Source organism: Oryx dammah, unplaced genomic scaffold, assembly GCF_014754425.2.
Source record: "Oryx dammah isolate SB20612 unplaced genomic scaffold, SCBI_Odam_1.1 HiC_scaffold_27, whole genome shotgun sequence".
NCBI classification, from domain to species: domain Eukaryota; kingdom Metazoa; phylum Chordata; class Mammalia; order Artiodactyla; family Bovidae; genus Oryx; species Oryx dammah.
Genome location: NW_024070211.1, coordinates 10550481 through 10576977, shown reverse-complemented (window position 1 = coordinate 10576977; position 26497 = coordinate 10550481). Strand labels below are relative to the sequence as shown.

The following is a 26497-nucleotide window of genomic DNA, read 5'->3' as shown; positions in this document are numbered from 1 at the left end:
TCCTCAGCAGAATGAAACCCCAGCCTCTCGGCTTCTGCCCGCTCAGGCCGGGGGGATGGGCACTTCTGGATGTTTGTGGTCACCTGGGCAGCCGGGTATGCAGTGTTCTCTTGGCACACTGTTGAGACAGCGGAACAGCACTGTGACCAAGCTCTCAGAAATACCCAATGTCACGGCCAAGCCAGGAGTCCAGCCTCCTCTCAGGAAGGTCTTTCTAGGTGTACAGGTGGGAAATGTTGAGAAATTAAAAACTCGTGATACATTTTTGAGCATGCACCTCCAAGTTACAGTCCTTTATTTAACAGTTATTTATATCTGTTACTATGTTAGTTTGTTACGTATATTATAAAACATTCAAAAATTTAAAATGAAAAGGATATTAAAAATAAATATGAAGGGTTACTAATACAGAACATCACAGTTTGAACTGGGCGGGTCCACTTATACTCAGATTTTTTTCAATAAGTACATACTACACAATCCACAGTTGGTTGAATCTGCATGTACAGAGGGCCAGCTGTAAAGTTATCTGAGGATTTTTTGACTGGGGGCGGTGAGCGCGCTAACCCCCTTGTTCCAGGGTCAGCTGTAATTCTGTTTCCCAGTCAGTCATCATGTGCGCTCACTTTGGAGATCAGCTGGGGGATGGGGGGGACTCTAATCTCATTATAATACCCTCCCCCCGCCCCGTGGTTTATCATGGAGGGAAGAAGACACAAGCACCCTGAGGGTGGTGTCTGCCTTTGGTCCGTTCCCTGCCTGCCCCCGTTGCTCTGGTAAGACATTCAGTGTGGTTTTCAAGCATGTTTTCCTTGTAAGCCCAGCTTTCCCTACTGGGAAATCACTGCCTTTCTCCTCGTGGTAGCATTTGGCCACTCAGAAATCCCCTTTTGTGGAAACTGGTGGTCATCTCTGCTTCCCTTTTGTGACCTTACTCAGTTTGGTGCCAAAATCCAATGCAGACATGAAAGTGAAAACTGTTGCCATTTTGCATGTGGTCCTGACCCCTAGGGGTTCTGTACCCAGGAGGAACTTTTTTTGCTTACTGCTTTTCCCAGAGTGCTCTCTTCCTCAGGATCCACTGTGTAGTAGAGACTGTGTCTGCGGAGGAGGGCATGGGAACTGGCGTGAAGACAAGGATGAATGCCAGGTACTGGATGGAGACTGGCCCAGCAGCAATAGTCCCCATGCAGTGGCCACCTGGAGAGCTCCATGCTGGGGTGTGGCATGGGTCCAGAGCACCAGAGGGATGGTAGCAGGCAAAGGAAGGACACTCAGGTGTAATACCTAGAATCCAGGAGTGGAAACTGGACCTTCTATTCAGCTCCCACCTCAGCTGGAGACTCCTACCATCTATTTGTCTATCCTGTCCTCTGCTGACAATCCTGCCATTGTCTACCTCAGAGAGTTGAGAATTTAGATAGGGCTTATAAACAGTCTGGCACACAGATGCAACTTAATAAGCGATCATGATTATCATTCTTCTGGAAGCTCAGATGTAATTTTTATTCTCTGGTTTTATAAAATAATATTGGATAGTCACCTCTAGCTGTTCGTGTGCTGGGTGCTGTAGAGATGAGGAAGACAGTCCTGGTCCCTCAGAGGCTCAGAGCTGGGGATGGGGAGGGGGAGACGAGAGTGGATCAGGGTGGTACATGTTTTAAAAAACTCCCACTGCAGCATGTGGTCAGGATTGAGTCCCCAGAGGCAGGAGGCACTGCTGCCAGCATCAAGGTGGGCAGTCTCTTGGATTCCTTCCTGCACTAACTAGTGGGGCGGCTGGTATCGCGGATGCAGGATTGAGTAGAACCCAGTCAGCTACTTGATATCAAAGCTCTGAGGCTGAGAGAGCCGAATGCAAGATGCTGGGCCCAGAGAAGCCAGCTCTGGGCGGCAAGAACCTGGAACTGAGGGGAGCTGGTGCAGGTTTCCAGTCAGTCCCCAGATGGCCATTCCTTGTCCACAGTCTGATTTCTGAGAGGTCTTGTCCAAGGTCCTCTAAAAGTCTGTAACTGTCAGCTGGTATCTCAGATTCCCTGAGAAGCAGCAGTTAGGACGTAAGCTTCCTCCAGTGCCTAGAGGGTTTTCGAAAACCGCTCAAGTATTTCTTCGTAATCGTGTTCATCTGCAAAAGAATCCCAGTCAGTAAGGCTCTTCCACCTCAGGTTGCTTCCCCTCTTTAGGGCACTTCCACCCCCTAGACAGGGGACGGTTTGGTCTGGATGCTCTAAGGTCCTTGCTAGCCCAGAAGCCACAATTGGTTGTGTTTGCACACTTTGCCAACCTTGCCGTGTGCCTCGGGGAGGGTAGTTGGGGGGTGAAGTCATTTTGCTTGCCAGGGCCCTGGAGCCCCTAGGAGAAAGACAGTAAGGATCCTTCAGCCTAAGCTCACCCCATACAGGCCTGTGCATCCAACTAGGACTGCAGAAGGGTCTGCCCACAGGCAGGGCCCTGCTGAGGGTATGGCTGGTGCCATCAGGCAAAGCAGCTGCAGAATGGTGTGGGGGGTGGGGGAGAAGCAAGGATTGGATGACTAGGGGCTGAGGGAACTCACCCGAATCTTCAGTGATGGGCATAGCGGTCCTGCGGCCCTTCTTGCGGCCAGGAACCTCACTGTATAAATCAGAGCTGTCCTGGGTGACCTTCGGCAAGGACTTCGTCCTGAGTTTAGGCAGCAGAGGTGGTTCCTGCAATTCTGAGACTTGAGAGGACTACGTGGGAGAAAAAGCAGAAGTCAGCAGGGTCTCAAGACATGGGGTGGCAGAGTCCACGAAACGCAATTTCCTCCAAATATCACTTCCTCTGCTCCCCTCTGAACTTCCCTCTCAGGGTAGCACATCTCAGAACACCAAGAGTTTTTGCTACAAGGATTTGAAATGTTCTTTGGCAGGGGAAAGGGGGGTCAGGATTAGGGATAATGGGATTGGGGGCCAGACGGGAAAATGTCCCTGCGTTTTTCCATGGGGATTCGGTCACTGTCCTTCAGATCTGTCGCTGAAGGAACAAAACGTAGTCACGAAGCCTCAGAACAAGAGTGCAGGGCTGAGACGTCCCAGGAGGAAGAGGACTTTTACTGAACCCTTCCTCCCATGTGCCAAACATACCATGTGCCAAACACTGTATGCATGTCAGCCCATTTCACTCTCTGAGGAGCTGTTTGAGTCCCCAGTTTGTAGGTAAGGAACCAGGCTCAGTGAAAGTGTGCCGCACCACGCCTCACACGGGATCGCTGGACAGGTCAAGCTTGGGACCCAGAACAGGTCTGTGACCTCTAAAAAGCTGCTGCTTGAGACATCCCTGGCGGTCCAGTGGTTAATAATCTGCCTGCTAGTGCAGGGGACACGGGTTCGATCCCTGGCCTGGGAGGATCCCACATGCCACAGGGCAACTATGCTTGTGTGCCACAACTACTGAGTCTGCTCTAGAGCCCACGTGCCGCAACAAGAGATGCCACTGCAGCTGCAATGAGGAGCAAGCACACCGCAGCTAGAGAAAGCCCACGCCCGGCAGTGAAGACCCAGCGCAGCCAAAAATAAGCAGAACAAAAATAAAGCCACTGCTTTTTCCACCATGCTTTCAAGAGCAAACAGTACAGCTCCCTGGTGAGCAGCAGAGAACACTCGTGCCCAGGGAAGGAAAGTTGCTGGTTCCAGGACAACAAGCAGGAAACGGGCCCAAAGAAACCAAGGCTGGGGTGGAGGTCCCAGCTCTGGACCGCATTCTTTCCAGCACTGTCACAGACCTGTGTTTCAGATGTCCTAGTCTATCCTTGATTCTTGGCAGAAAACAGCTACCCTACCCACTGCCCCACAGGTATGAGTCCCTTCTAGGGCTGAGATGGCTTGGGGTTGTTTTTTAACTTCCACCACCATCCCACTACCTCCCCCATAGTACAAATACAAGTCTCTCCACATCCCAAAATAAAAGGCTTGTTAACAGTTTACAAAGTGCTTTTTATACAACTCATTCTCCCCTGTGCCCCAACACCCGTTCTCAGCAAAGCATGGCAGGTAGGTGCTCAGGCCATGTAGTCAGACCCAGTTTCAGCCCCCAGCCTGCCACTTGCCAGCTGTGTGTGTGTGCGCGTGTGTGTGCTTAGTCGCTCAGTCATGTCCAACCCTTCGTGACCCTTTTGGCTGTAGCCCTCCAGGCTCCTCTGTCCATGGGATTTTTCAGGCAAGAATACTGAAGTGGGTTGCCATGCCCTCCTCCAGGGGATCTCCCCAATCTCCCCAAACCAGAGTCTCCTATGTCTCCTGCATGGCCAGTGGGTTCCTTACCTGCTGAGTCACTGGGGAAGCTCTAACCGTGTGATCTCAGGTAAACTCCTTCACCTCTCTGTGCCTCTTGTTTTCTCAACCGTAAAAAGAACTGCCAGTGCCCACCTCAGGCAGGTCATGAGGGCTGGGTGGGGCTGCATACAAGGTGCCTGCCCCAGAGTAAGCGCCCAACGAGTGAAAGTGAAAGTGGCTCAGTGGTGTCTGACTGTCTGTGACCCCATGGACTATACAGTCCATGGAATTCTCCAAGCCAGAATACTGGAGTGGGTAGCCTTTCCCTTCTCCAGGGGATCTTCCCAAACTAGGGAATCGAACCCGGATCTCTGCATTGCAGGTGGATTCTTTACCAGCTGAGCCACAGGGAAACCCAAGAATACCGGAGCGGGTAGCCTATCCCTTCTCCAGTGGATCTTCCCGACCCCGGAATCAAACCAGGGTCTTCTGCATTGCAGGCGGATTCTTTACCAACTGAGGCTAACAAAACCGCACTGAGAATTAGCAGCGTTCTCTCAGGCTCACTGGTGAGGAAACGTGCCCAGAGCAGGGGTACAGGCCGCAGAGTGAGGAAGCTGGGATGTGAACTTAGTGTTTCTGACTCTGCGGTTCTTTCCCCCTTGTGATTCAGTCTGGTTCCGTTCAGACTCACTGGCAGTGAGTTTTTGTCTGGAGAAAGTTTTTCTCACTTTCTCAGCCTGCCTTGCAGTCGGCGGAGCCTGCCCCACAGAACTGTTGTTCTAGCCCAAGAGACCAAATACAACTGAGTAAAACTTCATGACTGGACGTCCCTGGTGGTCCAGTGGTTAAGAATCAGCCTCCAACGCAGGGGACATGGGTTCAATCCCTGGTCTGGGAAGATTCCACAGACTGAAAGATGGCTAAGCCTGGAGCCCATGCTTGGCAACAAGAGAAACCCACACACCACAACTCGAGTAGCCCCTGCTCGCTGCAACTAGAGCGAGTGCGCACAGCAGTGAAGACCCAGTGCAGCCAAAGAAACAAAAAACGACACGCCCCCCCAACCTCCAGGCTACATACAGCATGCAGTGTGCATACAGTCAAGGAAGGACTGTCACTGCCTTGGAAGAAATCTAAGCGGAGCCTTGCCCAGGAGTCTGAAAGGAGGAAGAACGTTCCTGGCAAAAAGACTGGCTTGCATGAAGTGCTGAGGTGTGTATCTTGGCATATTGAGGGAGCGTCAGGAGTTGGAGCGTGGGCTGCTGACAGGGAAAACAGGCCTGGGAAGGCGAGGCTGAAGTCAGCTCTAAAGGACCCTGGATACCACGTCAAGAGATTCCATCACCCCCAGCAACGGGGAGCCACTGAAGGGTTCAGAAGATGGGGCTGAGCCCCCTCACCGACCAGATGTGGGAGGCCATTCCGATATCAGTGGGGAGGGGTTGAGAGGCTGTTCTAATGGTTCAGGTGAAAAATGCTGCAGCATGAGCTGGGGAGTGACAGCAGGGCCAGCAGAGACAGGAAGAGCCCCGTGCACTTGGAGTCGCAATGCTATACTCCGGTTCAGGGCCCCTGAACTGTGTAACTTGGGGCGCATCTCAGAGTCTCTGAGACCTCATTTTCTCAACCGTAAAATACAGATAATCACACTGATGTCAGGATGGAACAGTAGGTAGCAGGTGTGCATGTTTATAAACCGCAGGTTCCCTACGACTGGAAGAGAAGCGCGACGCCAGACAAAGAGGGGACAGCAGGACTCGAATGATCCCAACAGAGGGCCCCTCCCCGCCTGCTGGGGCTCTCTTGGTACCTTGAAGCCTTTCTCCTTGGGCATCTGTTTCTTCTGCTCACTGAGGCCCTTACTCTTTGGAGGCCTGGGCGGGGGAGCTTGACTCTCGAAGGCTGGTAGCTTCCGCAAGCTATAGTAGAAGGCCTCCGTCAGCTCCTCCACTGTGGCCGTGGGGAGGGCCCCAGACGGCTGGCCTGGCAGCTCCTCGACCTCCACGACAGTCAGGTCCAGCCACCGAGGAGGGATCTCGAAGCACATCTCGGGGTTGGAGTCCAGGCTGACCACCAAGAAGGGTTCCAGGATCTTCTCTTCCAGCTGCAGGCCCGGGAAGGAGGGCAGAGGGTCGGCGGGGTGCCTGGGGTCCTTGGCCACCACCTTGACCTCACAGGGCAGTGAGAACTGGGCAGTCAGGTCCTGCAGGCTGTAGCGCCGGGCATCGCTCAGCTCCTCCACAAAGCCGCCAGAGAAGTAGAGGGGCAGCAGAATCTGTTCTTGGTCCTCCACCTCTTCATCCTCCCAAGCCTCTTCCTCCCCAGTCTGCTCACCTAGCCGCTGACACACCAAGACATCTAGGTCCCTCTCATGTTGCCCAAGGGCCTGGCCAGACCCCAGCACCTCCAGCCTGTCACCCACAGCCAGGGACGCAAACCCCAGGTTCTCCAGCTCATCTCCCTCACAGTCCTTTGTGGTCACGACCCGGAGCGGCTGGCCCGGCTGGAGAGCACCCAGGAGGTCGTAGGCGGTGGGGAACTCTCTCGGCCGCCGCCGCAGCTTGCCCCGGTAGGCCCCGGAGATCATGAAGTGTCTGGGCACCTTCCGGCCCCTGGTCGAGGCCAGGAACCGCCAGGGCGGCGAAGCCACGCCATGGAGGCAGAGCCTCTGGCCCTTATGTAAGGAGCTCAGCCACGGGCTGAGGAAGTTTGGGGACCCCTGCGGAACTTCCAGGATCTCTGTGGCCAGGGGGAAGGGGCCTCCCCGGGCCAGAGCCTCGCTCAGCAGCAGCGGTTGTATGAAGTGAATGTGCTGCGAGGAGACGGTGACGTCCTCCACGTCGACCTCCAGGGTGGAGGGGATCTTGACGACGGTCCTGCGCACTGTGGAGGGGAGAGGTCAGCCCGGGCCCACGCCCTCCTCCCCCCAGAGGTCTGGGCCTGCTGACCTCCTGCCTGTCTCCGTCTTTTCCTTCCTACCAGCATTTTCCTATTGTGCCAGCTTCCTCGCCCACTCCTTTCCTTCTACCTCTTTTGAAAAAGTTATTATAGGGACTTCCCTGGTGGCCCAGTGGTTAAGACTTCGCCTTCCAATACAGGGGGGTGTGCGTTTGACCCCTGGTTGGGGAACTAAGACCCCTACATGCATGCCTAGTGGCCGAAAAAAGCAAAACATAAAGCAGAAGCAATATTGTAACCAATTCAATAAAGACTTTTTAAATGGTCTACATTAAAAAAAACTCTTTAAAAAATTAATAAAAAGTTATTATAGAAAGTGTTAAATGTTTACAAAAGTAGAATAGTATTGTGAACCCTTATGTACCTATCACCCAGCTTCAACATTTAAACCCGTGGCTCATCTTCTTTCATTTATACCCCCTTCTATCCATTCCCCCTCCACTGGGTTACTTTGAATCAGAATAATCATATCTTGCCATCTGTGACCATTTCAGTGTGTATTGCTAAAAGAAGGGATAATTAAAATTTTAATAACAACTAGGCAATGATCACATTGAAATAATAATTTGGTAATTCCTTAATATCACTGAATATCCAGTCAGTTTACTTTTAAAATTTTAATTGAATTTTTGAATATAATTGTATATAACTGAATATATACAAACTATATATTCAAATTGTATATAATTTGAAGATAATTTTGAATATAAACTGTCCTTCCAAATCCTTCCTGGATTTGAATAGATAAAGTCAAATCAAGAAAAACACTGACTGCATGACTTTGGACAACATCCTGCCCTGGTGCTGAAAGTGCCAAGTGCATCAACTCTGAGAATGAGGAAAACTGGCCTACCCACTGTGTTGTGTGAGTCATACCACATGGAAGTCGGAACAGGGAATGTTCCCATTTTGCAGATGGGAACACTGAGACTCCGAGGAGTGGTGGTGACTTCCCTCGGGTTACATGGTTGGGATTTTTGCTCTGTGCCAGACGAGCTGATAATTGGTTGAAGCTGGGAGATGGGCAGATATGGGCTCATTTTATATATATTTTTTTTTTCTTTCCTTTAGAATGTTTTCTAGATTACCTGAACTGCCTTATTCTCCAGGGCAGCCAACTCGTTATTAAAACAAACAAACAAACAAAAGGTTGTCTCTTAAGACAGTCCTCAGTGAAGCTTCTGGTAGCATCCAAAGCAGGGTTGATGAGGCACAGGTCTGCCCAGTTGCAGGCCAAGCCTGAATGGAGGTAGAAGAATGGGGTGGGGGTGCCCTGGGAACATCGACATATACACCCATTCTTCTGCCTTTGCTCCAGCGTGGCCGCCGACCAGCCAGACCTGGCAGGTTCTGCCTCTGCTTCACCAACCCTCTTGTGTGCAGCCACCAGCCCGCCTAAGAAGTGATCTATGAAACAGCCAGGGGACTCAGCCAGACAGTGCCTTCCCAGACTGGAGGCCCTTCACCAACAATCCTGCCCTCCCCAGAAACAGGAAAATACATTTCTCCAGAGCAAAGGCTCAAGGTTTCACTTTGTAACACTCTTTCTTTGTCCTAGCAGTGGACAAGCGCACAACCCAACTTTTGCCCAATTTTATAAACTATATGGGATCTCACTCAAGTTACCCTGTTTTCCTATCTCCTTTTGCACCCAACTTCCACTGCTGGGGAATCTTTACTCCGTTACACTGTATATACCAGGTAAACCACCCAGAATCCCTGGTTTATCCATAGGGAGGGGGGCATCATCCATCAAAGCAGCCCCCCTGGGACCCCTCTGTCCCTCCCGCCTCCCACCCCCATCCTCCTGCCAGGGAACTCACAGTGCATGATGGCTTCGACCTCATACTGGGGCTTCAAGATCAGGGAGCGCCAGGGGAAGGCGGAGCAGGTGAGGAGGGTGTCCCTCACGGTGGGGTCGTGCAGCACCTGGAGCAGGGTCCGAGGGGGCCCGGGCTCCAGTTTCCAGAAAGGCCCCTTCTGGGACAAGGGCAGGTGCAGAAAGACCTGCTGGGCCCCCGAGTCCAGCACGCAGCGGGCACAGCAGGCCCCCTGGTGCATCTCCACGGCCTCCAGCTTGAGGGGCTGCTCTTGAGGCACCACCCTGGCCTTGGTGGCGATTCTGTGGGTCGACATGAAGCGGATGGGCAGTGACTTGGAGCTCTGGGTTGCAGCATAGACCAGCTCCTCCAGGGTTCCATAGCTCTGGCGGCCGGTGAGGGGGCTGAAGTGGCCTGTGGGGGCACAGCAGGGGATGTCAGGGTGGGGCAGGCTTTTGCTCAGCTTAGGGCCGTGAACCCCACACCCAGGTCTGGCTGCAGAGAACCAGGCAGAATCCCAAGGACAGGGGTCAAAGGTGGGCCAGCGTTGGCATATCTGGGCTGCAAGGCTGAGGGACTAGAGGCAGCAAGGGACCGTGTGTGAATGGACAGCGAGAGCCAGGGCTGGGGACGGTTCCTTCCAACACAGACACAGAGGGATTGTCACTAGGGACGGAACAGGACAGACACACTGACTGCCACATTGTCCCGCCTCCCAGCCCCTCCTGCCTCTAAAGGTTTCCATCTTTGCCCCCAGACACCTCAGCACTGCTGTTTCCACACGCCAGCTCCCATCACCCTGTCCTGGGCGGGCGAGCGCCACTGTCCCTCCCAAACTAGAAACCCAAGAGCTACTGGTCAAATGACCTCTGACCACCCTTTTCCCCTTCCTCCCGCCACCCTGTCCATTCTTCTGCTACCAGGCTGGCCTAAGATACCCCATGTCCGGAGGTAATATCACTTCTAGCGTTTTCCTGCCCAAAACCCTCCACACAAATCTATTCAAGGAAACACCAAACAAACTCGGTTTGAAGGACATTCTGCAAAAGTACTGATCTGGACTGTTCAAAAAACATTGATATCAAGGCAAAGGCAGGTGGAGGAACTATTTCAGCCTGAAGGAGACTAAAGGAGGCCAAACTGAATGTCATGTGTGATCTGGGGCTTGATTCTGAATCAAGGCAAACACCAGGCTATCAAGGATATTATTATAGGGCAGCTGGTGAAATTTGAATACAGACTGTGGGTTAAACAGTAGTATTGTATCAATACTAGATTTTCTGAATTTAATCACTCAACTACAGCTTTGTGAGTGAATGCCTTTGTTTTCTAGGAAATATATTTAGATGTAATGGGGCATCATGTCTGTAACTTACTCTCAAATGGTTCAGAAAAAAAAAAATATATATATACATGCAGAGTACCTCATGAGAAACGCTGGACTGGAAGAAACACAAGCTGGAATCAAGATTGCCAGGAGAAATATCAATAACCTCAGATATGCAGATGACACCACCCTTATGGCAAAAAGCGAAGAGGAGCTCAAAAGCCTCTTGATGTAAGTGAAAGAGGAGAGCGAAAAAGTTGGCTTAAAGCTCAACATTCAGAAAACGAAGATCATGGCATCCGGTCCCATCACTTCATGGGCAATAGATGGAGAAACAGTGTCAGACTTCATTTTTGGGGGCTCCAAAATCACTGCAGATGGTGACTGCAGCCATGAAATTAAAAGACGCTTACTCCTTGGAAGAAAAGTTATGACCAACCTAGACAGCATATTGAAAAGTAGAGACACTACTTTGCCAACAAAGGTCTGTCTAGTCAAGTCTATGGTTTTTCCTGTGGTCATGTATGGATGTGAGAGTTGGACTGTGAAGAAGGCTGAGCGCCGAAGAATTGATGCTTTTGAACTGTGGTGTTAGAGAAGACTCTCGAGAGTCCCTTGGACTGCAAGGAGATCCAACCAGTCCATTCTGAAGGAGATCAACCCTGGGATTTCTTTGGAAGGAATGATGCTAAAGCTGAAGCTCCAGTACTTTGACCACCTCATGTGAAGAGTTGACTCATTGGAAAACACTCTGATGCTGGGAGGGATTGGGGGCAGGAGGAGAAGGGGACGACCGAGGATGAGATGGCTGGATGGCATCACGGACTCGATGGATGTGAGTCTGAGTGAACTCCAGGAGCTGGTGATGGACAGGGAGGCCTGCGATTCATGGGGTCGCAAAGAGTCGGACACGACTGAGCGACTGAACTGAACTGAACTGAACACAGATAGATATATAAAAAGATTATACATATACACATATAATAGTAATATATGTTCATATGTATGTATATGTATATATAATATACAGAGAGAGAAAACAAATGTAACAAAAAATGCTTAATAATTGGTGAATCTGGATCAACAGTATATAGGAATTCTAGAAAGTCTTCTGCAAGTCTGAAATTATTTCAGGTTTTTAAAAAATCCTCAAAATAGAAAACAAAACATATCACTTCCCTTTTTAAAACCCTCTTTGGCTGCTTAATGCCTTCAAAATAAAGACTGAAATGGATCGGTGCCCCACACAAGCGCCCCCCAGTGGTCTGCCTTCCACTCATCTCCCCACCTCTTGCCCCTCACCCGGAACCCACGCCCTCACCAGGCCCCTTATAGACCTGATGCCCCGTTATATCTAAATATTACTCCTAATATTTGGTGCATCTCCTAAGAAACAAAAACATTCACTCACAAAACTGTACTTCAGGGATTAAAATCAGGAAAGCATACTGAGAACAAGCCCTCAGAGGGCACCTGCTCTGAGCCCAGCCCTGTTCTCATCGCATCGTACGTGGCAACTCATTTAGTGCTCACATCAACCTTGCTGTTGTTCAGTCGCTCAGTCGTGTCTGACTCTGTGCCGCTCCCGTGGACTGCAGCATGCCAGGCTTTCCTGTCCTTCACTATCTCCCGGAGTTTGCTCAAACTCATGTCCATTGAGTAGGTGATGCCATCAAGCCTGATTGCCTCATTACAGAAGACAGAGCTGAGGCAGAAAGACCATGGGAACTCACCACGACCACGGCTAGTAGCTGGCAGACCTGGGAATTCCCATCCAGGCTGCTGATTTTAGCGTCTGGGCCTGTGGTCCACCACGCTACACGCCTCCTGCAGTGACTATGCTATGTGAACATGCCATTCCCTCTAGCTGGGATCCTTGGTCCAGCTCAGGTGTCACCTCCCCCAGGAAGCCTGCACAGACCTCTGAGGCAGGTCCCTCGCGCCCAGGGCCCTCTCTAAATGGGTGCCTACCTCTGCTGTCCTCCTCCCTGCCATCCTGGAAGCTCCCCTGGAGGAGGCTGTATCTAATTCATCCTGAGTGCACAGCCCCCACCCCCTAGCACAAGGCCTGGTGCGCAGCAAGGGTCAATAAATGTTTGATGAGTCAATGTGGGAACAAAGATGAAAACAGGCACATGGACAAAGACACAAAACAGGAAAAGTCCTCGCCAAGAGGCAGACGTCATCAGAGATGGACAAGGAGAGCACACAGCCACGCCGGCTCGGGGCACTGTCAGAGTGCTCAGGGGTCATGTACGCCTCAGGGCTGTGTGGCGGTGGATGTGAGGGCCGTGGGGGGCAACCCAGAAGGCTGGGGGTTTGTGCGGGGGATCCAGTGGGTCTGAGAGTGTGCCTGGAGGGTTCCGGGGCACTCAGGGAGGCAGAGGTGCCCGCCTTACCCTGGAAATTGGGAGCGAGCTCGGTCGTCTGGCCTGTCTCCGGGTTCTCACAGACCACCTTTTGGAGGCGAATATGCGTGACCTTGATCAAGTCTCCTGTGGAGAGGCAGCACTCGTTCCCAGAGATCTCGTAGATGGAGCCTGCGGAGACACAGCAAGCTCGGTTTCGCCCATTCAGCAAATGCCAGGCACTGGGGGCCAGGGCTCTGTTCCCCCAAGACGCCACTCACCACACCTTTGCCCACACTGTTCTCGCCACCTGGAATGCCCTTCCCTGTCTTCCCTGCCCAGCACCCATGGGCTCAGCTGTCCTCAGGCAGCATCGATGCCGCTTTGCCTGCATTTAGAACTGACTGTACCCCTCTGTGGTCACAGCCCCCAGCCTCTGGAACTTAACTCATACAGCAGGACTGATCCAACCTACCCAGCACAGGCCCAGCCTCGAACAGGGTGTGTAAGTCATGAATGAATAAACCACCCAGTAAATCCCAATTCCCTTATTGTGTGGTAAGTCGCTTCAGTCGTGTCCAACCCTTTGGGACCCTATAGACTGTTAGCCTGCCCGGCTCCTCTGTCCATGAGATTCTCCAGGCAAGAAAACTGGAGTGGGTTGCCATGCCCTCCTCCAGGGGATCTTCCCCACCCAGGGATCGAACTCAGGTCTCCTGCACTGCAGGTGGATTCTTTACCATCTGAGCCACTAGAGAAGCCCAATTCCCTTATTAGACAGCTGCAAAGTCAAGCCCAGAGAGGCTCTGAGATCACACAGAGCCAAACACCCACCCTGGCACTTTCTTCTTCAAATGACTTATTTTTAAAGGAAGCACAGGAGAGAATGGCGGTCCACTGAAAGGGTGGGCCTTGTAGGCAGGGTTCTGGGTCCCCACTTTCAAGCACAGTAGCCCCACTTTTCCTGGTTTCAAGAGCTTAAAGCAGCATCCAGAACATGGAAGGTGCTCGATAAAGATCTCTCGGGCAGTACCTAGGCCCCCACCCCGCCATCCTGCTGAACGAAGGACAGACCAGTGCAGGTGGGCAAAGCTCGCGGCCACCTGACTCTACCACACACCGAGGGCAGCCCCGGCAGGGCCCCCAGGAAAATACACTCAGGCTCCAACACACAGTCCAGGCTCCAGACCCTCGGGGCTGGTCAGAACAGCCTTGGTGCTGGAGATGGACTCGATGCCCGCTGCTGTGCCCAGTACTACAGGGGTATCACCGTGCTCAAGACCCATGACTGTCTTGGAGGGAAGGACTTTCTTGTTCCTATATAAGGACTTGCCAAGACTTGGCAAGGATGAATGGGCAGCCCAAGATGATCAGGTAATCAAAGGCATTACCAGGACTCAGGCCCGGATGTCTGCCTCCAACCTGGGGCTTCGAACCTCGAAGAGACCAGAACCACCTGTCCCACCAAGATTACCGTCGGCCCTTCTCCAGCTCATCCCCACCCCCACGCTGTCACCTTGTCAGGCTCTTCTCTTACTTCCTCCACTTCCCGTCTCCCGGGGCGGGGCTGGGGAAGCAGAATGAGGAAACACAAATATTGTGACACAGTCGGGGGTGGGGAGGGAGTCCAGAGGAGAATAAACAGCACAGATGCCTGCAGGAAGCCCCCAGAGACAAGAGCGACATTTGAACCCAGATCCCTCAGAGTCCCAAGCGGGCCTGGCTGCGGGTCCTGCCCCCGGTGGCCCTCCACGTGTCTCACCCTTGATCTGTGACCCCACTTGGAGCCTCAGAACGCTTTCCTATGCGGAGCAAGGGAGCAGGTGGAAACAGGATGGGTCAGCAAACTCGGGCAGAGTTTGCTCTCTAAGGAAGGAGTCTCCCCTACTCCACCCAGATTCTCGCTTCCCTCTCTCCGCCGCCGCCTCCTTCCCGACTCAGCCGCCCACAGTTCCTCCCGCCCGCCCCCGCCCCCGCTCAGCCTCTCTCTGCACCTTCACGGCCTGTCAGTTCTTCCCCTGTAGATCTTTCGAGCAATGACTATTGAGGACACCCCAGCTGTGCGCCACCCCTGTGAACCAGGCGGGCTGCGGCCAGGTGGGCAAATGTGCGGGAGTGCAAGAAGCCAGGAGGGCTTCCCGGAGGAGGGGTCATTTCCGCTGCGAACCGAAGAGCTGGTGGAATCAAGTACTGCCCAGTGCCGAGCAGAGGGGCAAAGGCGGGACTGGAGGGGCCGAAGAATAGGACGCGTAGACAGGTGTCAAGGTGGGGCAGCGGAGGGCACACGGAGGGGACGGCTGACCTGGCGCTTCAGAATCATCAAGCAACAGCTCCGCGTCGCCAGCGCCTGAGTGCTGAGACCCCGCACGGTCGGACCTCCTGCAAGGCTCCCGACGGTTCCAGCCCAGCTTGGCTCGGTTCCACCCACCTGAGTATCTGAGCTCCGTGACTTCCCATCGCCACCCTGCGAGGCAATCAGCGACCCCCCACCCCCCACCCCGCCTCCACTCCACGGAGGCAAAAGCCGTAGCCCGGAGAAGTTGGCGAACAGGCCCCAGGTTTCCAACGTCCCGGTCGGAGCTGGTCCGCGGCGGGGCCGTGGGGTCGGAGGGGTCTCGGCCCTTCACTCACCCTGGAAGTAGACCCCCGAGCAGACCCGCAGCACACGCGGGAGGGAGGCGGGGTCCAGGGCGCACACGAAGTCCTGCAGCGACACCGGCTCCATGGCCCCTGCGGCTCGCTGGACGCGGACTGAGCTGCCGGCGCGCGGTCCAGCCCGGGCCGGCCCAGCGGGGTGGGGTAAGCCGGAGGCCCCGCCCAGGGGCGTTCCAGGACGCCCACCCTCCCCTGCCGGCCCTAGTTCCCGGGTCTCTACACGGGGGTTGCAGTACCCACCTCTCACACTCGTGGCGCTATTGTAGAAGGTCAAGACCAGGACCTGACACCGGGGAGTTCAGTTTCAGTTCAGTCGCTCACACGTGTCTCTTTGCGATCCCATGGACTGCAGCACGCCAGGCTTCCCTGTCCATCACCAACCCCCGGAGCTTACTCAAACTCATGTCCATCGCGTCCGTGATGCCATCCAGCCATCTCATCCTCTGTCGTCCCCTTCCCCCTCAACCTTCAATCTTTCCCAGCATCAAGGTCTTTGCAAATGAGTCAGTTCTTCGCATCAGGTGGCCAAAGTATTGGAGTTTCAGCTTCAACATCAGTGCTTCCAATGAATATTCAGGACTGATTTGCTTTAGGATGCACTGATTGGATCTCCTTGCAGTCCAAGGGACTCTCAAGACTCTTCTCCAATGCCACAGTTCAAAAGCATCAATTCCGTGCTCAGCTTTCTTTATAGTCCAACTCGGACATCCATACATGACTACTGGAAAAACAATAGCTTTGACTAGAGGGGCTCTTGTCAGTAAAGTAATGTCTCTGCTTTTTAATATGTTGTCTAGGTTGGTCATAGCTTTTCTTCCAAGGAGCGTCTTTTAATTTCATGGCTTCAGTCACCATCTGCAGTGATTTTGGAGCCCCCCCAAAATAAAGTCTCTCATGTATCCACTGTTTCCCCATCTATTTGCCATGGAGTGATGGGACTGGATGCCATGATCTTAGTTTTCTGTATGTTGAGTTTTAAGCCAACTTTTTCACTCTCCTCTTTCATTTTCAAGAGGCTCGTCATTTTCTGCCATACCGGTGGTCATCTGCATATCCGAGGTTATTGATATTTCTCCCAGCAATCTTGATTCCAGCTTGTGCTTCATCCAGCCCAGCATTTCTCATGATGTACCCTGCATATAAGTTAAATAAGCAGGGTGACAATACACAGCCTTGATGTACTCCTTTCCCTGTTTGGAAGCAGTCTTTTGTTCCATGTCCAGTTCTAACTGTTGCTTCTTGACCTGCATACAGATTTCTCAGGTCAGGTGGTCTGGTATTCCCATCTCTTTAAGAATTTTTCAGATTTTGTTGTGGTCCACACAAAGGCTTTGGCATAGTCAATAAAGCAGAAGTAGATGTTTTTCTGGAACTCTCTTGCATTTTTGATGATCCAGCAGATGTTGGCAATTTGATTTCTGGTTCCTCTGCCTTTTCTAAATCCAGCTTGAATATCTGGAAGTTCACGGTTCATGCTTTGTTGAAGCCTGGCTTGGAGAATTTTGAGCATTACTTTGCTAGTGTGTGAGATGAGCACAATTGTTCAGTAGTTTGAACAATCTTTGGCATTGCCTTTCTTTGGGATTGGATTGGAAACTGACCTTTTCCAGTCCTGTGGCCACTGCTGACTTTTCCAAATTTGCTGGCATATTGAGTGCAGCACTTTCACAGCATCATCTTTCAGGATCTGAAATAGCTCAACTGAAATTCCATCACCTCCACTAGCTTTGTTCGTAGTGATGCTTTCTAAGGCCCACTTGACTTCACATTCCAGGATGTCTGGCTCTAGGTGAGTGATCACACCATCATGGTTATCTGGGTCATGAAGATCTTTTTTGTATAGCTCTTCTGTGTATTCTTGCCACTTCTTAATATCTTCTGCTTCTGTTGCTGCTGCTGCTGCTAAGTCACTTCAGTCGTGTCCGACTCTGTGTAACCCCATAGATTAGGTCCATACCATTTCTGTCCTTTATCAAGCCCATCTTTGCATGAAATGTTCCCTTGGTATCTCTGATTTTCTTGAAGAGATCTCTAGTTTTTCCCATCCTATTATTTTCCTCTATTTCTTTGCATTGATCACTGAGGAAGGCTTTCTTATCTCTCCTTGCTATTCTTTGAAACTCTGCATTCAAATGGGTATATCTTTCCTTTTCTCCTTTGCCTTTAGCTTCTCTTCTTTTCTCAGCTATTTGTAAGGCCTTGTCAGACTACCATTTTGCCTTTTCGCCTTTCTTTTCCTTGGGGATGGTCTTGATCACTGCCTCCTGTATAATGTCATGAACTTCCATCCTGGGAGGCTCTGAGTAAATAAAAGCTGGTCCCCATGTGCCTAGGCTTCAGTGATGTACTCTGTTGTGGAGAGGGGAAGGAGGATGAAGATGAAAGAGAAGTCTGCTACTTCCCCCCACCCCCACACCCTCGTTATTCCACCACACCACCCCACCCCCCCCAATATCCCCTGCCCTGGTCAATTAGAACTCCTAGTCCAGTTCTGAGTCTCACAAGGGGGACACAGCCCCACCTTTTGGGTTTGAGAAGAAAGATAAAGTATCAGGTCTCCTGAATCCCTCTCAGGGACACTTCACGGTCCTTGACTGACAGGGAACTCATTAACTTTCCAGGATGCTCCTTCCCTCTGGACAATTCTCCTGAAAAATTCTTCCTTGGGCTAAAGAGAAATCTGCTTAGGACACAGACCAGCTATTTCCAGTGACCACAGAGAGATGGATAAGGATTTTCCATCTCCCTGTCCCTCAGCAGTTAGACCAACTAAGATTCAAATCCCAGCTCCTTCTCTTGTTTGTTGTATAATTTTAGGCAAATCACTTTGATTTTGAGTTTTCACTTCCTTACATGTAAAATGGAAGAAAGAATCTTTTCTGAGCTGGTTGTGAGAATTAAATGAGATAATATAGATACTGTGCAAATGCTTTATTTCGGTTTTTGTCACTGTGAGAGTAACAGAAGACTTCTAATCAGAAATCATAAGCAAAGTTTAAAATAAAAATAAAGACATTTGACAAATAAAAAGAGGACATTCTTTTCTCACCACCCCAATATAACTAACATTTTGCAGTGTTCTTTCTACTCTTTAGGCTGCTCGGGAGTGTGTGTGGTAGTTTGTTTATTTGTTTTTAATTTTTGACTTACAATAAAGTTGCAAAAATAGTAGAGATTTCCCATATATCCCTCAGTTCAGTTCAGTTGCTCAGTCGTGTCCGACTCTTTGCGACCCCATGAATCGCAGCACGCCAGGCCTCCCTGTCCATCACCAACTCCCGGAGTTCACTAAGATTTATCTCCATCAAGTCAGTGATGCCATCCAGCCATCTCATCCTCTGTCGTCCCCTTCTCCTCCTGCCCCCAATCCCTCCCAGCATCAGAGTCTTTTCCAAAGAGTCAACTCTTCGCATGAGGCGGCCAAAGTCCCTCAGCTAATTTCAAATTCCCTTGTTGGTAGCATCTCACATTACCAGGGTGCATTTGTCAAAACTCAGAAACCAACATTGCTGCATTGCTGTAAACTGAACTACAGACTTTATTTGAATTTTATCTGTTTTCTCACTAATGTCCTTTTTCTGGTCCAGAATCCCAGCAAAGATTCCATGTTCCATTTAGTCATAATGATTCCTGTCTGTGACACTTTCTCAACTTTTCTCTGGCTCCGTGTTTATAACCTTGATTGTCTTGAAGAGTGCTCGTCAGATATTGTCCCTCAATTTGTTACTGTTGTTGCTGTTTTCTGATGTCTTCCTATGGCTAGACTGGGGTTATGAATTTTAGGGGATTGTTACTTCCCAGGTGAGGTGCCCTTCTCATCACATCCTCTGGGGCGTACACAACATATCCACGTGGCTTCTCACTGTGATGCTAACCTTAACCGCTGGGGTGCAGCATCCAAATAAATTATTTGGAATTCTTCTATAAGAAAGATTTGTCTTGGGCTGCCCTGGTGGTCCAGTGGTTAAGGATCTGCCTGTGCCAATGCAGGGGACACGGGTTCAGTTCCTGGTCTGGGAAGATCCCACGTGATGGAGAGGAGCTAAGCCCACGTGCCGCAGCTACTGAGCCTGAGCTCTAGAGCCCCTGCTCTGCAACCAGAGAAGATACCGCAGTGAAGAGCCTGTGCACCGCAAGTAGAGAAAGCCCTGGCTCAGCAAGAGAGACCCAGGGCAGCCAAAAAAAATAAACAAATGAAGTCATTATTTTTTTAAAAAGTGTCCCTCCCCCTATTTAATAATTTATTTTATTTCGTTTATTTTGGCTACGCTGAGTCTCTGTCGCTGCACCAGGGCTTTCTCTAGTTGCAGTGGGTGGTGGTGGCTCTTTGTTGCCACGTGTGGGCGTCTCATCGCCGCGGCTTCTCTCCTTACAGAACACGGGCTCTAGAGCGCAGGCTCAGGAGGTGTGGCATGTGGGCTCAGCTGCTCCCCAGCGTGTGGAGTCTTCCTAGATCAGGGATCAAACTTGTGTCATCTACACTGGCAGGCAAACTCTTCACCACTGGACCACCAGGGAAGACTCTCCCCCCATTTATTTATTCAATTATTTATGTCCGTATGGACTCATGTATATTTATTTTATACGTTGACTATAATCTAGTACTACATTATTTAGTTGCTCAAATTCTTCCAGCTTTGGGAGCTCCTCCAGTCTGGCTCCTGGGACCCTTTGCCATAGCCCCATTGTTCCTTTCTCTGAGCACTTCCTTACTGCCTGGTGCTATCAGACGCTCCTGGGTCACCTTGTCTTCTCCCTGCCCTCACCATACAATCAGCCATTTCTCCCAGAAGCCAGGATTTCCTTTTATCGGAGAATGGTGTTTAGAAACCACACTCTAGTTGCTGAGAGTCTCCTTGCTACTGCATTGCCTGTTCTTTTTGTCTTTTTTTTTTCCCCTTGCATGACACCACTTCCTGCCCCATGACCCAGCTGATGTCAGGTCCAGCCCTAAGTTCCAAGAAGAAGCTCCTCTGGTACAAGCTTCCACTTGCAAAATAAAGGAGTGATAGGAAAGAAATATACACTGTGGGGAATAGGAAATATTATGTAATATCTTAGTATGATGACAGATCGTAACTTGAATCATCGTGGGGATCATCTTGAAATGTATAGAGATATTGGCTCACTCTGTTGTGTGTCTGACACTGTTTCTACTGTTTCCCCATCTATTTCCCATGAAGTGATGGGACCAGATGCCATGATCTTCGTTTTCTGAATGTTGAGCTTTAAGCCAACTTTTCCGCTCTCCTCTTTCACTTTCAACTAGAGGCTTTTTAGCTCCTCTTCACTTTATGCCATAAGGGTGGTGTCATCTGCATATCTGAGGTTATTGATATTTCTCCCGGCAATCTTGATTCCAGCTTGTGTTTCTTCCAGTCCAGCGTTTCTCATGATGTACTCTGCATAAAAGTTAAATAAGCAGGGTGACAATATACAGCCTTGACATATTCCTTTTCCTATTTGGAACCAGTCTGTTGTTCCATGTCCAGTTCTAACTGTTGCTTCCTGACCTGCATACAGATTTCTCAAGAGGCAGGTTAAGTGGTCTGGTATTCCCATCTCTTTCAGAATTTTCCACAGTTGATTGTGATCCACACAGTCAAAGGCTTTGGCATAGTCAATAAAGCAGAAATAGATGTTTTTCTGGAACTCTCTTGCTTTTTCCATGATCCAGCGGGTGTTGGCAATTTGATCTCTGGTTCCTCTGCCTTTTCTAAAACCAGCTTGAACATCAGGGAGTTCACGATTCACGTATTGCTGAAGCCTGGCTTGGAGAATTTTGAGCATTACTTTACTAGCATGTGAGATGAGTGCAATTGTGCAGTAGTTTGAGCATTCTTTGGCATTGCCTTTCTTTGGGATTGGAATGAAAACTGACCTTTTCCAGTCCTGTGGCCACTGTTGAGTTTTCCAAATTTGCTGGCATATTGAGTGCAACACTTTCACAGCATCATCTCTCAGGATTTGAAACAGCTCAACTGGAATTCCATCACCTCCACTAGCTTTGTTCGTAGTAATGCTTTCTAAGGCCCACTTGACTTCACACTCCAAGAGGTCTGGCTCTAGATGAGTGATCACACCATCATGATTATCTGGGTCGTGAAGATATTTTTTGTACAGTTCTTCTGTATATTCTTGCCACCTCTTCTTAATATCTTCTGCTTCTGTTAGGTCCATACCATTTCTGTCCTTTATCGAGCCCATCTTTGCATGAAATGTTCCCTTGGTATCTCTAATTTTCTTGCAGAGATCTCTAGTCATTCCCATTCTGTTGTTTTCCTCTATTTCTTTGCATTGATCGCTGAAGGCTTTCTTATCTCTTCTTGCTATTCTCTGGAACTCTGCATTCAGATGCTTATATCTTTCCTTTTCTCCTTTGCTTTTCGCCTCTCTTCTTTTCACAGCTATTTGTAAGGCCTCCCCAGACAGCTATTTTGCTTTTTTGCATTTCTTTTCCATGGGGATGGTCTTGATCCCTGTCTCCTGTACAATGTCACAAACCTCATTCCATAGTTCATCAGGCACTCTGTCTATCAGATTTAGGCCCTTAAATCTATTTCTCACTTCGACTGTATAATCATAAGGGATTTGATTTAGGTCATACCTGAATGGTCTAGGGGTTTTCCCTACTTTCTTCAATTTGAGTCTGAATTTGGCAATAAGGAGTTCATGACCTGAGCCACAGTCAGCTCCCGGTCTTGTTTTTGTTGCCAGTATAGAGCTTCTCCATCTTTGGCTGCAAAGAATATAATCAATCTGATTTCGGTGTTGACCATCTGGTGATGTCCATGTGTAGAGACTTCTCTTGTGTTGTTGGAAGAGGGTGTTTGCTATGACCAGTGCATTTTCTTGGCAAAACTCTATTAGTCTTTGCCCTGCTTCATTCCGCATTCCAAGGCCAAATTTGCCTGTTACTCCAGGTGTTTCTTGACTTCCTACTTTTGCAATCCAGTCCCCTATAATGAAAAGGACATCTTTTTTGGGTGTTAGTTCTAAAAGGTCTTGTAGGTCTTCATAAAACTGTTCAACTTCAGTTTCTTCAGCATTACTGGTTGGGGCATAGACTTGGATAACTGTGATATTTAATGGTTTGCCTTCACTACAGATGGTGACTGCAGCCATGAAATTAAAAGATGCTTACTCCTTGGAAGAAAAGTTATGACCAACCTAGATAGCATATTCAAAAGCAGAGACATTACTTTGCCGACTAAGGTCCGTCTAGTCAAGGCTATGGTTTTTCCTGTGGTCATGTATGGATGTGAGAGTTGGACTGTGAAGAAGGCTGAGCGCCGAAGAATTGATGCTTTTGAACTGTGGTGTTGGAGAAGACTCTTGAGAGTTCCTTGGACAGCAAGGAGATCCAACCAGTCCATACTGAAGGAGATCAACCCTGGGATTTCTTTGGAAGGAATGATGCTCAAGCTGAAGCTCCCGTACTTTGGCCACCTCATGCGAAGAGTTGACTCATTGGAAAAGACTCTGATGCTGGGAGGGATTGGGGGCAGGAGAAGGGGACGACAGAGGATGTGATGGCTGGATGGCATCACGGACTCGATGGATGTGAGTCTGAGTGAAGTCCGGGAGTTGGTGATGGACAGGGAGGCCTGGCGTGCTGCGATTCATGGGGTCTCAAAGAGTCGGACACGACTGAGCGACTGAACTGAACTGAACTGTGTTGTGTGTCAGGAACTAACATAGTGTCATAGGTCCATTAAACCTCAAAAGGCAAACAAACTCATAGGAAAAGATATCAGATTTATGCTACCAGAAGTAGGGGTGGGGGAAAGGGAAATTGGATGAAGGCAGGCAAAAGGTACAAAATTCCTTATAAGTAAGTATTAGGGATATAATGTAGATCATGATAAATGCTATTAACAATGCTATGTGTTACATATGAAAGTGGTTAAGAACAAATTGTAGAGTTCTCATCACAAGGAAAAACATTTTTTCTGTTCCTTTACTTTTGTATAAGCTGATGGATGTTCACTAATCTTCACAACGTGTGTAAGTCAAACCATTATGCTGACACCTTAAAATGTATATGGTGCTGTACATCAGTTATTAATATATGTCCGTAAAACTAGAAGGCAGATAAATAAGTAGATGAATAAATACAGCTACTGAAGAAGGAGAAAAAGGAGGAGCAGAAGTTATTCCTGAGTAATAATTCTCAACAGAAATTTTCAAATCCTCCCCTTTTCACCTAGTGTTTATCTTGTGAGCATTTTCCTGGATTCCTGGGCACAGAGGTGGGATTACCAAAACTGAGTAGGCAAAACGGTACTACTGTTGACATATAGAAACCATCTCCTTGCCAGTACAACTTGCAGTTGTGTATTTATCTGCGTAATTATTGGGTTGGCCAAAAAATTTGTCTAGTTTTTTTCTGTAAGATGGCTCTAATAGCACTTAGTTGCCTTTAACTTCATTCAAAGCACTGTTGTTAGTTTGCATTGTGACAGCTGTCATATCAGTGTGTGTTTTTTAAAAAAAAAAACATAAAAATTGATGAGTTTTTGTGTAGCCATTTAAATATTGAAGATGGAAGAAAAATGCAACATTTTTAGCATATTACGTTTTATTATTTCAAAAAAGGTAAAAATGCAAAAAAAAAAAAAAACCCACAAAGATTTGCACAGTGTATGGAGAAGGTGCTGTGACTAATCAAATGTGTCAAAAGTGGTTTGCAAAGTTTCGTGCTGGAGCTTTCTCGCTGGACCAGGCTCCAAGGTCAGGTAGACCGGTTGAAGTTATAGTAATCAAGATAGCTGACATACTCAAAATATTCCAATCAAGCATTGACAATCATTTACACTAGCTTGGTTACGTTAATCACTTTGAGGTTTGGGTTCTGCAGAAGTTAAGTGAAAAAAATTCCTTGACCATATTTGTGTATGCTATCTGTACTTAACTGTAACGAAAACGTTCCATTTTTAAAACAAATTGTGACGAGTGATGAAAAGTGGATGTGCTAAGTCGCTTCAGACATGTCCAACTCCGCAACCCTATGGACTGTAGCCCGCCAGTCATCTCTGTCCATAGGATTCTTCAGGCAAGAATACTGGAGTGGGTTGCCATGCTCTCCTCCAGGGGGTCTCCCTGACCCAGAGATTGAACCATCATCTCTTGTGTCTCCTGCATTGCAAGGCAGGTTCTTTACCACTAGCACCACCTGGGAAACCCAACATGTTTACATACTGATAGTTTTTGCATAAAAAGGACTTAATTCCCACTACCCTCATATTGAATTCCAGTATTATTAAACTGAAATAATGTGGAATGAAGAGATCATGGGGCAATTGAAGTAAACCACTGCCAACCACACCAAAGGCCAGTCTTCATCCAAAGATGGTGATGTTATGTATATGGTGAGATTGGAAGGGAGTCCTCTATTCAGAGCTCCTTCCAGAAAACCAAACAATTATTTTCAACAAGTACTGCTCCAGATTAGAACAACTGAAAACAGCACTCAACGAAACACATCCAGAATTAGTCAACAGAAAACGTGTAATCTCCCACCAGGGTAATGCACGACCAGGCAAAAACTGTAACAGTGTGGCTGGGAAGTTCTAATTCATTCATCATTGCACCTTTGGATTTCTATTTATTTCAGTCTTTATCAGATTCTCTTAATGGACAAAGTTTCAGTTCCCTGTGTGTGTGCTCGCTCAGTCGTTCAGTTGTGTCTGACTCTTTGTGACTCCATGGACTGTAGCCCACCAGGCTCCTCTCTCCATGGAAATTTCCAGGCAAGAATACTGGAGGGAGTTCCCAATTCCTCCTCCAGGGGATTTTCCCAACCCAGGGATCCAACCTGTGTCTCTGAAAGACTGTAAAATGTACCTGGAACAGTTCTTTGCTCAAAAAGATTCAAAATTTGGGGAAGATGGGATTATGAAGTTGCCCAAGAAATGGCAGAATGTAGTGGAACAGAATGGTGAATATTTTGTTGAATACAGTTCTTAGTGAAAATGAAAAATGTGTCTTTTGTTTTTACTTAGAAACTGAAGGAAATTTTTGGCCAACCCATTATTTGCTTAATTGCTCTTAAGCAATTAGGTAGCTTCTGAGGGGGCAGAGACCAGGGTACAAGTCTGCCTTATCCCCTCCCATTGTACCTCCAGCATATTGAACAGGGCCTGGCACACAGTAGGTGCTCAATGATCAGCATCGTTATTGATGGGTGGAAACTACTTTCTTAGGATAGATTCCTGAGGTGGAATTCCTGAGGTGGGTCAAATGATGTACTTGTTTTTACAGCCTCCAATGGTGTATTTTAGTCCTGGGGATAGGCTGCCATACCTCTGCTGGATGCAGTAAGGCAATGAAGGAGAGAGACATTTTCACCCAAGAGGGCTCCAGACCCAGGAGGAGGCTCTGCTAAGCAGAGGAGATGGGATGGAGGGGGCATTTCTACGTGTTCCAGAAACACCATCAAGGGTGTTCGCTGAGCCCCTATTCCAAGCAGGCCCTATACAATGGTTCACTCAGTTAATCCTCCCTATTCATAAACAAGACAAAACTAGTAAGCAAGACAAAACACAGTCCCACTTTACAGATGAGGAAGCTGAGGTTCAAAACAAAACACAGTCCCACTTTACAGATGAGGAAGCTGAGGTTCAGAAAAGTGAAAGGACTGGCCTAAGATCGGGCACTGAAAAAAGGGAGATGCTTGGATTTTAGCCCAGCTCTGCTGCTCCTTCAGCAGGCCAGAGTGGCAATTCCTTTTTTTATTTTTTTAATATATATTTTTACTTATTTTATTATTTATTTTTCTATTTGACAGTGCTGGGTCTTAGTTGTAGCACATGGGATCTAGTTCCCTGACCAGGGATTGAACCTGGGTCCTCTGCATTCAGAGTACAGAGTCTCAGCTACTAAACCACAAGAGAAGTCCCGAAAACAGCAATTCATCTCTCTGCTGTTGGTTCAGGGGACCACATAACATAAGTCTGACAGATTTCTGCACAGCGCAGTCTTGCCTAGGATTACAGGAGAGGTCGGTGAATAAAAAGATAGGCTTTGGAGATAGAGCTGGGCTTGAATCCTAGCTCCATCGCTTAGCTGTGTGATCTTGGGCAAGTTCCCTACCTCTCAGAGTGAGTCCCTTCTGTACAGTGGGGACTGGCAAGGGGCGTATTGGTGAAAATG

At 49.0% G+C, this 26497-nt stretch overlaps 1 protein-coding gene across 1 annotated transcript; it reads right to left on the bottom strand.

Moving 5' to 3' along the window:
* Positions 1–262: 262 nt before the first annotated feature.
* Positions 263–15430, bottom strand: THEMIS2 (thymocyte selection associated family member 2). The gene is made up of 6 exons (XM_040229771.1): positions 15320–15430; positions 12740–12880; positions 9017–9427; positions 6046–7118; positions 2553–2711; positions 263–2126 (listed from the first exon to the last, which is right to left on the bottom strand). Exons 1-6 carry the CDS (start codon positions 15411–15413, stop codon positions 2076–2078), a joined length of 1929 nt encoding a protein of 642 aa, XP_040085705.1. The 5' UTR covers positions 15414–15430; the 3' UTR covers positions 263–2075.
* Positions 15431–26497: the final 11067 nt, after the last annotated feature.